This window comes from Plecotus auritus, assembly GCF_963455305.1.
Source record: "Plecotus auritus genome assembly, chromosome: X".
Taxonomy (NCBI): domain Eukaryota; kingdom Metazoa; phylum Chordata; class Mammalia; order Chiroptera; family Vespertilionidae; genus Plecotus; species Plecotus auritus.
Window position 1 is genome coordinate 134,281,077 of NC_137784.1, and position 13,895 is coordinate 134,294,971.

At 47.1% G+C, this 13,895-nt stretch overlaps 1 protein-coding gene across 1 annotated transcript; it reads left to right on the forward strand.

The window, feature by feature from the left end:
* Positions 1–1,693: 1,693 nt before the first annotated feature.
* On the forward strand, positions 1,694–3,723 carry LOC308240331 (spindlin-2; the record flags this gene model as incomplete). The annotated part of the gene is made up of 2 exons (XM_080653215.1): positions 1,694–1,815; positions 2,912–3,723. The coding sequence occupies exon 2, from the start codon at positions 2,944–2,946 to the stop codon at positions 3,721–3,723; it is 780 nt and encodes a 259-aa protein (XP_080509341.1). The 5' UTR covers positions 1,694–1,815; positions 2,912–2,943.
* Between the last annotated feature and the right edge of the window lie 10,172 nt (positions 3,724–13,895).

Consider the following 13,895-nt stretch of genomic DNA (forward strand, 5'->3'; position numbering starts at 1 on the left):
TGGAAGCAGCCTAAGTGTCCATCAGCAGATGAGTGGATAAAACAGGTGTGGTACATCTACACAATGGTAAAAAGGAAGAAAGTTTTACTCTTTGTGACAGCATGGATGGACCTGGAGAACATTATGCTAAGTGAAATAAGGCAGTCAGAGAAAGACAAGTTACCATATGATTTCACTCATATGTGGAATTTAATGAACAAACTGAACTAACAAGCAGAATAGAGACAGACTCATAGATAGAGAGCAGGCAGACAGCTCTGGTGGGTGGGGAGTGTTAGGGAGGTGGAGGGATTGAGCAAAAAAGAAAAAAAAAAGAGAAAGAATTCATGGGCAAGGACAAAAGTGTGGTGATTGCCGGGGGAGGGGTGTAAGGTTAAATGGGGGGGATAAATGGTGATGGGGAAAAATTAAATTTAATTAAAAAAAAACACAACAAAAAAGTAAATAAAACACATTTTTAAACAACTATTTTTCCCTGAGATTATGGAGTAATTATCCTTCATAATGTACATTTGGAAAACAAATATGAGACAGAAAATGCACAGTATTTGTGTGTGTGTGTGTGTGTGTGTGTGTGTGTGTGTGTATGATGGTTGAAAACACAGAAATTGAATAATAAATATTAACATTAGAGAAGGAGAAAGGAATAGGATCAGGACTTGAGGAGAATAGAGAATTAAATTTTATTGGTAATATTTTATTTCTACTTTTAAATGCTTCAATAAAATAAGTAAAATTAATTTTTCATGGAGAGTAGTACTTCTAATATTGCTACATACAGTATAGCAAAATATCATAGCAATTATTTTACAAATAATTTTTAACAACTGAATTTTGCAAAATGATCCCAGATTTCTATGAGATTAGAAAAAAAAAAAGGCAAAGGAGATACTGAGAGCTAATGTTTCGCTCTGAGCCCTAGTGAATGAGAAGTGGATTTAGGGTGGATTATCTTCTTAAAGTGAATTTTACAGTATTGACATTGTGCATGCAATTCTTTTTTCAATCGGTGAAAACAACAACAACAACAAAAGGGAGGTGGGGGGGACTATCTTCAAGAAGTCAAGTCTGGAAATGACCAGACAGTCAAATTTACCTAGAGATTGATTGGGTCAAGATGGCAGACTGAGCACTAGTGCGCTTCTTAGTCTTACCACAAATCCCCTTTGATGACAGGAAAGGAAGGTTTCGGTAACTCCAGAAAGGCACGGGGAAAAGAAAGGGCGAATTCCTAGAAGATGAAAAGCAGATGGGGCAGGGGCACCGAGGTGGGGGTGGGGTGAGGTGGGGGGTGGGGAACCTGAGGTCTCTGAACTGGAGAAAGAGACGCTAGGTGGTAGGGTAGGGGGGGCTGTGGGCTGGGCTGCTCGGGATTTGGAAAAGGGGCGGGTCCAGGAGCCCAGACGCGTTTCCCAAGCCAGGGGCCTAGGTGGGCGTGTGAGAGTTGGGGGAGGGGAGCGCACGTTGTTTAGCAGGAAGGGGAGGCCTGGCAGGAAGCTGAGCTGTGGAGAGAGGGGAGGAGACTCCTGCAGCGGTAGTGGCCGGTGGGATCCCGAAGTGGCAGAGGGGCTTCTGCGGCCGACTGGGAGTCAGGGGGTCCGCGAGCGCGGCGCTGGAGACACAGCCGCCATCCTCTTCGCCCGCCCCGCCGCCCTCTTAGACGCGCTCCTCGACCACGGATCCTCCTCAACCAGCTCTTGCAAGCTCGCGGCTCGGCGCCTGCTGATCCACTTTCCTCACAGGTTCACAGCGAAGGCAGCAGCCAGGTGTCCTCTATTTGGGCACGTGAAGCCCGCGATCCCCGGACGCGGGGAGGTGGGCACTGGACTAGAGAACTGGAGGTTGGGGGTTGGTTTGCTTCAGGCAAGACAATTGGGGTCGGTGCCAGGATGGGACAGGAGACTGAGAAGAGTGACTTGGAGACTGGAGGTGGGAGGGGGGAGTGGAAAAACACCTGGTTAGCGTACAAAGGTGCCTAGAAAAGGAAATGAGTTTGTTGTGAGCACCCAGCGGGAAAGTGGGAATGAATAGGAAGGAGATGAAGGAGAGAGACATGAACAGCAGGCAGAAGGCATCATTATGGGAATTAAGAGGGACAGAGTGTGCCCTAGCCGGCTTTGCTCAGTGGATAGAGCGTTAGCCTGCGGACTGAAGAGTCCCAGGTTCATTTCCAGCCAAAGACACATTCTTGGGTTGTGGGCTCGATTCCCCAGTGTGGGGCGTGCAGGGGGCAGTCCATCAGTGATTCTCATCATTGATGTTTCTCTCTCTCATTCTCCCTTCCTCTCTGAAATCAAAAAAGAAATATATTTTAAAAAACAAGGGACATGTGGACTACACTAGTGGAAATGAAGAGATGGGGTGGGTGGGGGGGGGTCTAAGAAATGGTGAATATTTGTGTGTGGTGTAAGGACTCTAGGATAACAACAGAGGGACAGGCGTTATGGAAAGGAACCCTGTTGTTGGGCCTTCAATCAAAGCAACCACCACCTCTCTAAAACTCCAGCACAGCCAAAGGAGCCTGGAGGGTGGGCTGATGCAGCCAAGCATCCAGTACTATCTTGATAACCAGCATTCTTTTAAAAAATATATTTTTATTGATTTAGAAAGGAAGGGAGAGAGAGATAGAAACATCAGTGATGAGACAATCACTGGCCAGCTGCCTCCTGCACAACGCCCCCCCCCCCCCATCCAGCCCACAACCCAGGCATGTGCTCTTGACCTGAATCGAACACAGGACCCTTCAGTCTGAAGTACGATGCTCTATCCACTAAGCCAAACCAGGCAGGGCAATACCCAGTATTCTTGCTGGACGTATCTGAATAATTTGGGCAGCAATGTACTTGGTGCCCAGCGAATTTGCGATAGAGAAATTAATTCATGCTATAATATACTAAATGTTTCTTTCTAGCCTCTTTCCCCCCTCCCCCCGCCTTTGCAGGTATGAAGACCTCTCACAAAAAGGCACCTGCAGGGCAGGAAACCAGAGACTCAGTAAATCACCACACCGGATCTGCAAATGTGAAGAAGAAAAAAACGTCTCAAAAGAAACAGAGGGGGAGACCTTCGTCCCAGCCCCGCAGGAACATCGTGGGCTGCAGGATTTCCCACGGATGGAAGGAAGGCGATGAGCCCATCACCCAGTGGAAAGGAACCGTTCTGGATCAGGTGCCTATAAACCCCGCTCTTTACCTGGTGAAATACGATGGCATTGACTGTGTCTATGGACTGGAACTTCACACAGATGAAAGAATTTTAAAACTTAAAATACTTCCTGATAAGGTGCCACTGTCTCGAGTCAGAGATGCGCGCCTTGCCAACACCATCATCGGCAAAGCTGTGGAGCATATGTTTGAGGGCGAGCATGGTTCTAAGGATGAATGGAGAGGGATGGTGTTAGCCCAAGCGCCGATCATGAAAGCGTGGTTTTATATTACCTATGAGAAAGATCCCGTGTTGTACATGTACCAGCTTCTGGATGACTATAAGGAAGGAGACCTCCGTATCATGCCAGAGCCCAGTGAGCCTCCACCAGCGGAGAGGGAGCCAGAAGGAGTTATAGATGGCCTGATAGGCAAGCATGTGGAATATACCAAAGAAGATGGCTCCAAACGGACAGGCAAGGTTATTCACCAAGTGGAAGCCAAACCCTCTGTGTACTTCATCAAGTTTGATGATGATTTCCATATCTATGTCTATGATTTGGTGAAAAGGTCCTATTAGGGTATAATTTGTCACATTTGTGGAGGCAAATGTTTGATTTGGAGGCACAAGAAATGTACCTTTTTAATGTATAGAAAGCTTTAGACTCCCTACCAACGAACATCGTTGCCAGCATAACTGTTGTTTGTTCTGAAAAATACAAATGTGTGTGGACATGACATGCTGTGTGGAAGGACTTTATCATGTTGAAGAGACTGGGTGTGTTTGGTGGATGGGGCATGAAAGGAAGGGACAGCTGTAAATTCAGGCTGTGAATAAAGTTCAGCTAGCATCATCATCAGTCATCTAAAAATGGAATAGGACTTAGCTGGCCTGCTCTAGGAAGGAGGGAGGAGAAGGAACTAGAGATGGGCTGTGGGGGGAGGGCACAGGGGAGGTTGATGCTTAGGAAGAAGTGGGGAGGGGCCAGAAATGGAGGGGCTTCCTGGGGGGAGGGATGTCTTAGGAGGGGGAGGCACCCAACTGGGAGGAGATGAGGATAACAGAGGGAGAGGGAGATCTTGGGGCTTAGAGGAAAATAGACTGAATAACTTGAGTAGACAGGGCACAAAGAATCTCACAAGAGGTCCAGAGCAAGGGGAGAAAGACAGAGTTGGCAGGGATTTGGGGAGAGGCTAAAGGATACTCACTCTAAGGTGGGACCTAGGCATGTGAGGACCAAAGGGCCAGGGATGCTGAAGAAGGAGGAATTCTAAGAAGAAAGACTGACCCAGGGAGTGAGCCTACAGAAAAAGAGGTGTGGGGAGTGGGGCCCAGGAGAGAGGGGAGGCCCAGGAAAAACTTGCACTTCTGACAGGTCCACATTGCTGTCCCTGGCTCTGGGCACAAAGGATGTGGCAAAGGAGAGAAACCAGGTGGCTTGGAGGTTCCCTAGAAGGGTATTTTGACAGGGATGACTCAAGGGTTAAGCAGGAGCCAGGATTATACCTAAAAGGTTCATTTCAGGGACTTCATGCCACAACTGCAAAGCGGGACCCCGGACCCTCAGCCTAAACACACTCACATTGTGCATTAAGCATGTGGCTGTGGGAGGCCTCATTGCTCAGAGGACCCAGGTGCAGCAAATCTTGGAACTGAAGGTCTTGGTTCCTTTACCCTACACCAGTGGTCGGCAAACTCATTAGTCAACAGAGCCAAATATCAACAGTACAATGATTGAAATTTCTTTTGAGAGCCAAATTTTTTAAACTTCTTCTAACGCCACTTCTTCAAAATAGACTCACCCAGGCTGTGGTATTTTGTGGAAGAGCCACACTCAAGGGGCCAAAGCTCGCGAGCTGCTTTTAGCCGACCACTGGTTTAACTCACTCCTTTGGCTCTGTATTGCCACATAGCGGAGTAGTGGTTGTTGGTGTGAGGCTGCAGTAACCCCAATAAAGTCCCTCCGAGATAGGGTGTCTTGATCCATGGATCTGTCTACGTCCTTCTCTTCCTCACCTCTTCTCCTTTCCCTAGACCTATTAGTGACATTCCCCTCAAAACTCTCTCTGGTTTACCCACTTCCCACTTCCCGAAAATATACTTGCTCATAATGGAAGAGTTCTGAGGACTCCTCACTGCCTGTGTTCCCCAAACTCCACGCATAGCAGGAGGAAAGGGAGGCAGGGAACTTCCAGGAGTTGAAAGAAAGTGTTAATTCATCTTCATTCTCCACCCAGTATGACCTGAAGCTGTTTACCTCAAGAATGGCACAAGCAAGCCCACCTCACCATAGCACAGGTTAGTTTTTTTTTTCATAGATCGTACAGTTTATTCCGGCATCCACCTGCACGTCACCCATGGGCCAACTTCAGACAGCTGCATTGTTTTGTTTGATCTTCATGTTTTTATTGCTTTCTGTGTTTAAATTAGCGACTTCGGCATTTGGGAGAATTCATATTACATAAATTCTTACTTCTGGCTCACTTGAAAAAAATCATAAACAGTAAACTAACAATTAGAGCCCAACAAGGTTCCTACAAGGATACAGCAGCCCATTATAGACTCACATGCTCTCTCAAGTTGGCCAAGCCCCCAGCTGGCCTGCTTCACTCTAGTGAATAAAATGCCCAGTTGCCCCTGGAGGCATTAGTGTGTGTAGCTTTGAGGCAAGACCCAGGGAAAACTGACTAGCTCCCCTTTTGCCTTAGTTTGACCCCATTTTTTATTTATTTGTTTTATCTTCAGTCTTACGCTCTCCCAACTGAGCTATTTCGGCGGCTCTATTTGTTTTATCTTCAACTCACCAATAATAACCACAGATAGCTCTCTGCCAGCAGTCTTCTAGGCACAGGCACTTATGATGTGGTAATGATCAAAAGGAACAAGTAAAATAATCCTACCCTCATGGAACTTTCATTTTAGTGTGCCAGACAATAGCGAAGATGCAGTAAGTAAATACAACGTATTTTCAAAGTGGTAAGTGTTAAGAGGGAAAATAAAGAAAGCAAGGAATGAGGACTGGAATTTCCAGACAGGAGTCTGACATTGATTAGATAGGAAGGCCAGGGAGAGCCTCACTGAGAACGTGGCTTTTGAGTAAAGACCTAAAGGCAATGAGAGGACTGGCCCTGTGCATGTCTGGGGAAGGAGAATTCCAAGTACAGGGATAGCAAGTGCTGAGCTCCCAAGACACGTATGGTCTGCCATGTTCTAGAGACACTGACATAGGAACTGACCAATCAGAACCAAATTGGCCAACAGACGAGGGCAGTTGGGGGCAACCAGGCCAGCAGGGGAGGGCAGTTAGGGGTGATCAGGCTGGCAGGGGAGGGCAGTTAGGGTTGATCAGGCTGGCAGGCGGAGGAAGTTAGGGGCGATCAGGCAGGCAGGCAGGTGAGCAGTTAGGAGCCAGTTAGGTAGCATGGCTGGAGCTGGAGTGACTGAAGTAGTGAATATCAAGAAGTGAGTTCAGAGAGGTGCTGGGGATGTGGGGGAAGCAGAAAGCTTAGAGCCTTGGAAGTGCTAGAATGGAATTTGGCTCTTACCCTGAGTGCGATGGGGAGCCAGACAAGTATTTTCAGCAGAGGTGGGACATGATTTGTCTTATATTTTAACAGTATCACTGGCAACTCTGAAAGTGGTTTGTGTGGAGTACAAGGATGAAAAAGCAAGGTCAAGTATGTCAGTGAATCAGAGGAGAGACCTAGAAACAGATTTGCAAAGAGAAAACTGGATCATAATTGAAGTGAAATTTTAGATGAATGAGAAAAGATATTTCATTCAATAAGTGGAGCTGGATTAATCTGTTTGCTTTCCTTAGGGCAAAAATAAACTTAAGGCCCTTTATCACACTTTACACACAATATAAATTGCAAGTGGAAAAATGGTTAAATCCTAAATTTGGAAAGTAACATTTATATAATGTTTAGAATCAAAAGGAAGAGAATGTTTATATTTTGACTGTGAAAATAGGGAAGATTTTGTTTAAAGGTAAAAAATGAAAAAGTATTGAGGGGAAAGTTTGATATATTTGAATATATTAAAATATGAAAACCTGTAATTTCAAAATCATCATATACATAGTGAAATTAGGCTACAAACTTCAGTATTTAAAATGATGAAATAAAAAAGTGTATGTATTCTATGAGAAAAAAGAAACAGTCCATAGAAAACTTGGGTAAAAACATGAATAGGCAATTCACAATAGATCCCATGGTTAGTAAACATTCATGGCCTTAATATACTCCCTAAGACCTTTGTATGGCTTCATAACATATATAAGCTAACATACTATATAATTTACTTAGTTATATGTTTACTAGAGGCCCAGTGCATAAAATTCTTGCATGGAACTGGGGGGGGGGGTGTCCCTTAACTCAGCCTGCACCCTCTCCAATTGGGGACACCTTGCGGGATGTCCGACTGCCATTTTAGGCCTGATCCATGGGATCGTGCCTAAACTGGCAGTCGGATAACCCTCTCATAATCTGGGACCACTGGCACCTAACAGCTCATCTGCTTGCCTGCCTGATTGCCCCTAACTGCCTCTGCCTGCCAGCCTGATCAACCCTAACTGCCCTCCCCTGCTGGCCTGGTTGCCCCCAACTGCCCTCGTCTGCTGGCCAATTTGGTTCTGATTGGTCAGTTCCTATGCCAGTGTCAAAAGCTCCGACTCCTAGGCAGCCAATGGCTCCCCACAGCACCCAGATTAGGTTCTGATTGGTCAGTTCCTATGCCAGTCAGTGTCAAAAGCTGGGCTCCTAGGCAGCCATTGGCTGCCCACAGCATCAACCTGTGGTTCTGATTGCTCAGTTCCTATGCCAGTCATCGTCAAAATCTCTGGCTCCTAGGCAGCCATTGGCTCCCCACAGCATCCAGATTAGTTTCTCATTGGTTGGTTCCTATGCCAGGCAGCGTCAGAAATTCCGACACCTAGGCAGCCATTGGCTCCCCACAGCACCCACCTGTGGTTCTCATTGGTCGGATCCTATGCCAGTCAGCGTCAGAAGCTCTGCCTCAGAGGCAGTCATTGCTCCACACAGCATCCAGATTTGTTTCTCATTGGTCAGTTTGTATGCCAGTCATCGTCAAAAGCTCCACCTCCTAGGCAGCTATTGGCTCCCCACAGCACCCAACTATGGTTCTGATTGGTCGGTTACTATGCCAGTCAGCATCCAAAGCTCCACCTCCTAGGCAGCCATTGGCTGCCCACAGCATCCAGATTTGGTTCTCAATGGTCAGTTTCTATGCCAGTCAGCATCAGAAGCTCCGCCTCCCAAGCAGCTTGGTTCCCCAAAGCACCCACCTGTGGTTCTGATTGGTCGGTTCCTATGCCAGTCAGTGTCAAAAGCTCTGCCTTGTAGGCAGCCATTGGTTCCCCACAAAACCCACCTTTGGTTCTGACTATTGGTTTTCTATGCCAGTCAGTGTCAAAAGCTCTGCCTCTTTGGAAGCCATTGGTTCCCCACAGCACCCATCTGTGGTTCTGATTGGTCAGTTCCAATGCCAGTCAGGATCAAAAGTTCCGCCTCCTAGGCAGCCATTGGCTGCCCACAGCACCCACCTGTGGTTCTGATTGGTCGGTTCTTATGCCAGTCAGCATCAGAAGCTCCACCTCCTAGGTAGCCATAGGCTCCCCACAGAACCCACCTGTGGTTCACATTGGTCGGTTCTTATGCCAGTCAGCATCAGAAGCTCCACCTCCTAGGTAGCCATAGGCTCCCCACAGAACCCACCTGTGGTTCACATTGGTTGGTTCTTAGCCAGTCAGCATCAGAAGCTCCACCTCCTAGGCAGCCATTGGCTCCTGACAGCACCCAACTTTGGTTCTCATTGTTCGGTTACTATGCTATTCAGGGTCAGATGCTCCACCTCTTAGGCAGCCATTGGCTCCCCACATCACGCACCTGTGCTTTTCATTGGTCACTTCCTATGCCAACCAGTGTCAAAAGCTCCACTTCCTAGACAGCCATTGATTCCCAACAGCACCCACCTGTGCTACTCATTGGTCAGTTCCTATGCCAGTCAGAATCCAAAGCTCCACCTCCTAGGCAACCATTGGTTCCCCACATTACACACCTGTGCTTCTCATTGGTTGCTTCCTATGCCAACCAGTGTCAAAAGCTCTGCTTCCTAGACAGCCATTGATTCCCAACAGCACCCACCTGTGCTACTCATTGATCAGTTCCTATGCCAGTCAGCGTCCAAAGCTCCACCTCCTAGCCAGCCATTGGTTACCCACAGCACCCACCTGGGGTTCTCATTGGTTGGTTCCTATGCCAGTCAGCATCAAAAGCTCTGCCTCCTAGGCAGCCATTGGTTCCCCACAACACCCAGCTGTTGTTCTGATTGGTTGGTTCCTATGCCAGTCAGCATCAAAGGTCCACCTCCTAGGCAGCCATTGGCTCCCGAGAGCACCAACCTGTGGTTCTGATTAGTTGGTTCCTATGCCAGTCAGCGTCAAAAGCTCCTCCTCCTAGGCAGCCATTGGTTCCCCACAGCACCCACCTTTGGTTCTGATTGGTCGGTAACTATGCCAGTCATCAGCTCTGCCTCCTAGGCAGCCATTCGTTACCTGCCGCACCCACCTGAGGTTTTGATTGGTTGGTTCCTATGCCAGTCAGCATCTAAAGCTCCTCCTCCTATACAGCCATTGGTTTCCCACAGCACTCATCTTTGATTCTGATTGGTCGGTAACTATGCCAGTCCTTGTCAAAATCTCTACCTCCTAGGCAGCCATTGGTTACCCACAGCACCCACCTGTGGGTCTCATTGGTCGGTTCCTATGCAAGTCAGCATCCAAAGCTCCACCTCCTAGGTAGCTATTGGCTGTCCACAAGCATTCAGATTTGGTTCTCAATGGTTGTTTTCTATGCCAGTCAGCATCAGAAGCTCCACCTCCTAGGCAGTCATTGGCTCCCGACAGCATTAACCTTTGGTTCTGATTGGTCGTTTCCTATGCCAGTCAGTGTCAAAAGCTCCTCCTCCTAGACAGTCATTGGTTCCCCACAGCACCCTCCTTTGGTTCTGATTGGTCGGTAACTATTTCAGTCATCATCAAAATCTCCACCTCCTAGGCAGCCATTGGTAACCCACAGCACCCACCTGTGGTTCTCATTTTTCGGTTTCTATGCCAGTCAGTGTCAAAAGCTCTGCATCCTGGGCAGCCATTGGCTCCTGACAGCATCCAAGTTTGGTCCTCATTGTTCGGTTTGTATGCCAGTCAGTGTCAAAAGCTCTGCCTCCTAGGCAGCCATTGACTCCCCACAGCCTCCAGATTTGGTTCTCATTGGTCGGTTCCTATGCCTGTCGGCGTCAAAAATCTCCACCTCCTAGGCAGCCATTGGTTCCCCACAGCACCCACCTGTGCTACTCATTGGTCGGTTCCTATGCCAGTCAGCATCAAAAGCTCCACCTCCTAGACAGCTATTGGCTCCTCACAGCATCCAGATTTGGTTCTCATTGGTCTGTTAATATGCCAGTCAGTGTCTGAAGCTCCGCCTTCTAGGTGGCCATTGGCTCCCCACAGCATCCAGATTTGGTTCTCATTGGTCAGTTCCTATGCCTGTCAGCCTCAAAATCTCTGCCTCCTAGGCAGCCATTGGTTCCCCACAGCACCCACTGTGGTTGTCATTGGTCGGTTTTTATGTCAGTCAGTGTAAGAAGCTCCGCCTCCTAGGCATCCATAGGTTCTCCACAGCACCCACCTGTGCTACTCATTGGTTGGTTACTATGCCAGTCAGCATCAAAAGCTCCACCTCATAGGCAGCCATTGGTTTCCCACAACACCCACCTGTGGTTCTGATTGGTCGGTTCCTATGCCAGTTAGCATCAAAAAGCTCCACCTCCTAGGCAGCCATTGGCTCCCGACAGCACCAACCTTGGGTTCTGATTGGTTGGTTCCTCTGCCAATCAGCGTCCAAAGCTCTGCCTCATATGCAGCCATTGGTTCCCCACAGCACCCACCTTTGGTTCTGATTGGTCAGTAACTATGCCAGTCATAGGCAAAAGCTCTGCCTCCCAGACAGCCATTGGCCTCCCACAGCACCCAGATTTGGTTCTCATTGGTTGGTTTCTATGCCAGTCAGTGTCAAAAGCTCAGCCTCCTCGGCAGCCATTGGCTCCCCACAGCACCCATCTGTTGGTTTCATTGGTCGGTTCCTATGCCCGTCAGGGTCAGACCCTCCACCTTCTAGGCAACCATTGGCTCCTGACAGCACCCTTCTTTGGTTCTCATTGGTCAGTTTCTATGCCAGTCAGCGTCAAAAGTTCCTCCTCCTAGGTAGCCATTGGCTTCCCTCAGCACCCACCTGTGGTTCTGATTGTTCATTTCCTATGCCAGTCAGCATCTAAAGCTCCTCCCCCTCCTATACAGCCATTGGTTCCCCACAGCACTCATCTTTGATTCTGATTGGTCAGTAACTATGCCAGACCTTGTCAAAAGCTCCACCTCCTATACAGCCATTGGCTCCCCCACAGCATCCATATTTGGTTCTCATTGGTCATTTTCTATTCCAGTCAGTGTCAAAAGCTCCGCCTCCTAGGCAGCCATTGGCTCCCCACTGCACACAGGTTTGGTTCTCATTGGATGGTTCCTATGCCAGTCAGCCTCAGAAGCTCTGCCTCCTAGGCAGCCATTGGTTCCCCACAGCACCCACCTGTGTTTCTTATTGGTCAGTTCCTATGCCTCTCAGCATCAGAAACTCTGCCTCCTAGACAGCCATTGGTTCCCCACAGCACCCACCTTTGGTTCTGATTGGTTGATTCCTATGCCAGTCAGCATCAAAAGCTCCGCCTCCTAGTCTGCCATTGGCTCCCCACAGCACCCAGATTTGGTTCTCATTGATGGGTTCCTATGCCAGTCAGCATCTCCAGGCCTATCTCTGGGCCTGATCAAAGTGGCGGGGCTTAACAGCAGCCACGCGGATGACCGGAGAGAAAGAAAAGCCTGGATGCAGGGGAACATCAGAAAGAAAGGGAGAGAAATAGAGAGGTAAGTACAGTGATCAACAGCTTCCACTGAGGATGCAGATCAGACCGACTCACTTTCTGGGTCTCAGCCACCTGGGCAGTCACTGCTGGGTCACCAGGCTGCAGCTGGGCAACCCTGCGCTGACTTCCGGATTGTCAGCGTTTGGTCATGAGCCATTGTTGCAATCCTGGGTCTTTATTATAGAGTTTGTTTTCCTCAGAATGTAATCCTTAAAGGTGCATATTTTTTCTTCTTTCACACCAAATGTATCTCAAGTCCTTAGAAGAATATCTGGCATATAAGTATTTGTTGACGATATGAATCTCATTGGTAAGTAAGACGAAGGAAATGGAAGTAAATAAAAAAAAATGTCACACGTATCAGAGCAGCAACATATGTGAAGTTTGAAAATATGGATTGATGCTCTGGCCGGTTTGGCTCAGTTGGACAGAGTACTGGCCCACGGACCAAAGGTTCATGGGTTTGATTCTCGGTCAAGGGCACAAACCTTGTTTGCATGTTGAACCCCCAGCCCTGACCAGGGCACGTGCAGGAGGCAACCAATCTATGTATCTCATGTCAGTGTTTTCTCTCCCTCTCTCTCTTTCCCCCTCCTCCCTCCCTTTCACTGTGTCTGAAAATCAATTGAAAAAATATCCTCAGGTGAGGATTTAAGAAAAAAAGAAAATATGTATTGACAAGTTTAACAAAGGGGAGACCCTATACACCAAGCATGTCAAACTCAAAGGCTAACACGGGCCAAATAAACAAGGTTGAAGTGTATGTGGGCTGCAAAAAACCAAAAGCTTCAATTTTCATAGAAACGTGGGTTTATTTTGATAGAGACATGCTGAATACAAAGGGCTGAAATAAATGAGTCATCATTCACATAAAATAATAGATCATTTTAATAAAAATTACTATTTTTTCTTGAACATTAACTTACCTGACACTGAATAACTGCACAAATTAATAAGCGTAACGCAAATATGGTAAACCTATGTTTTTTGTTCCCTGAAGTCGAAGTATTTCCTGTTGCATACACCAAACAAGTCATTCCAAGACTAATGACGAGGCCATTGGCTGCTAAAATATTCGTTGCTAGTATTAGTGGAGAGAAATGGTGCGCCTGTGTGTAAGGCGCATAAGGGAAATGAATGCAACACGATTATAGTCATCAGTGATTAGCGAACGTTGTATTAATTACAATGTTCGTTATTAATAATTACGTGTAACAGGATATTGTAAAAATTAAGTTATGAAATTTTTTTAAAACATTTCTTATATTGGCTGGGCTGCAAAAATATTCATTGTGGGCCGCATGCGGCATGTGGGCCACTAATTTGACATGCTTGCCATAAAGTATGTATAAAATAAATTTCTTTCTCACAGTTCTGTAGGCTATAAGTCTGAGATCAGGGTGCCAACATGGTTGGGTCCTGGTGAGGCCCCTTTTCTAGTATGCTTTATGCTTACAGTATATGTGTACATCCACATAAAATGTAGCATTGTATTGAATATTTTAAAAAATTATTAATGTTAATTCTTTGCATCCAGGCAGAGACTGCTTCACTTTGCCAGAGATTCCAATTGGATGGTCCCAGAGACATATAGCTAAAAGAGGTCATGAAAATTGTGGGACCCCAAAGTTAAAGAGCATAACATAACTTGCTGGACAATTTTCATATCCTAATTTTGTTTGAAACCCCTCTCAAAAGATGCTATTTTGTGGGTATCTGATATAACAGCCAAATACAATGCCAAAGTAATCACAAAGAGT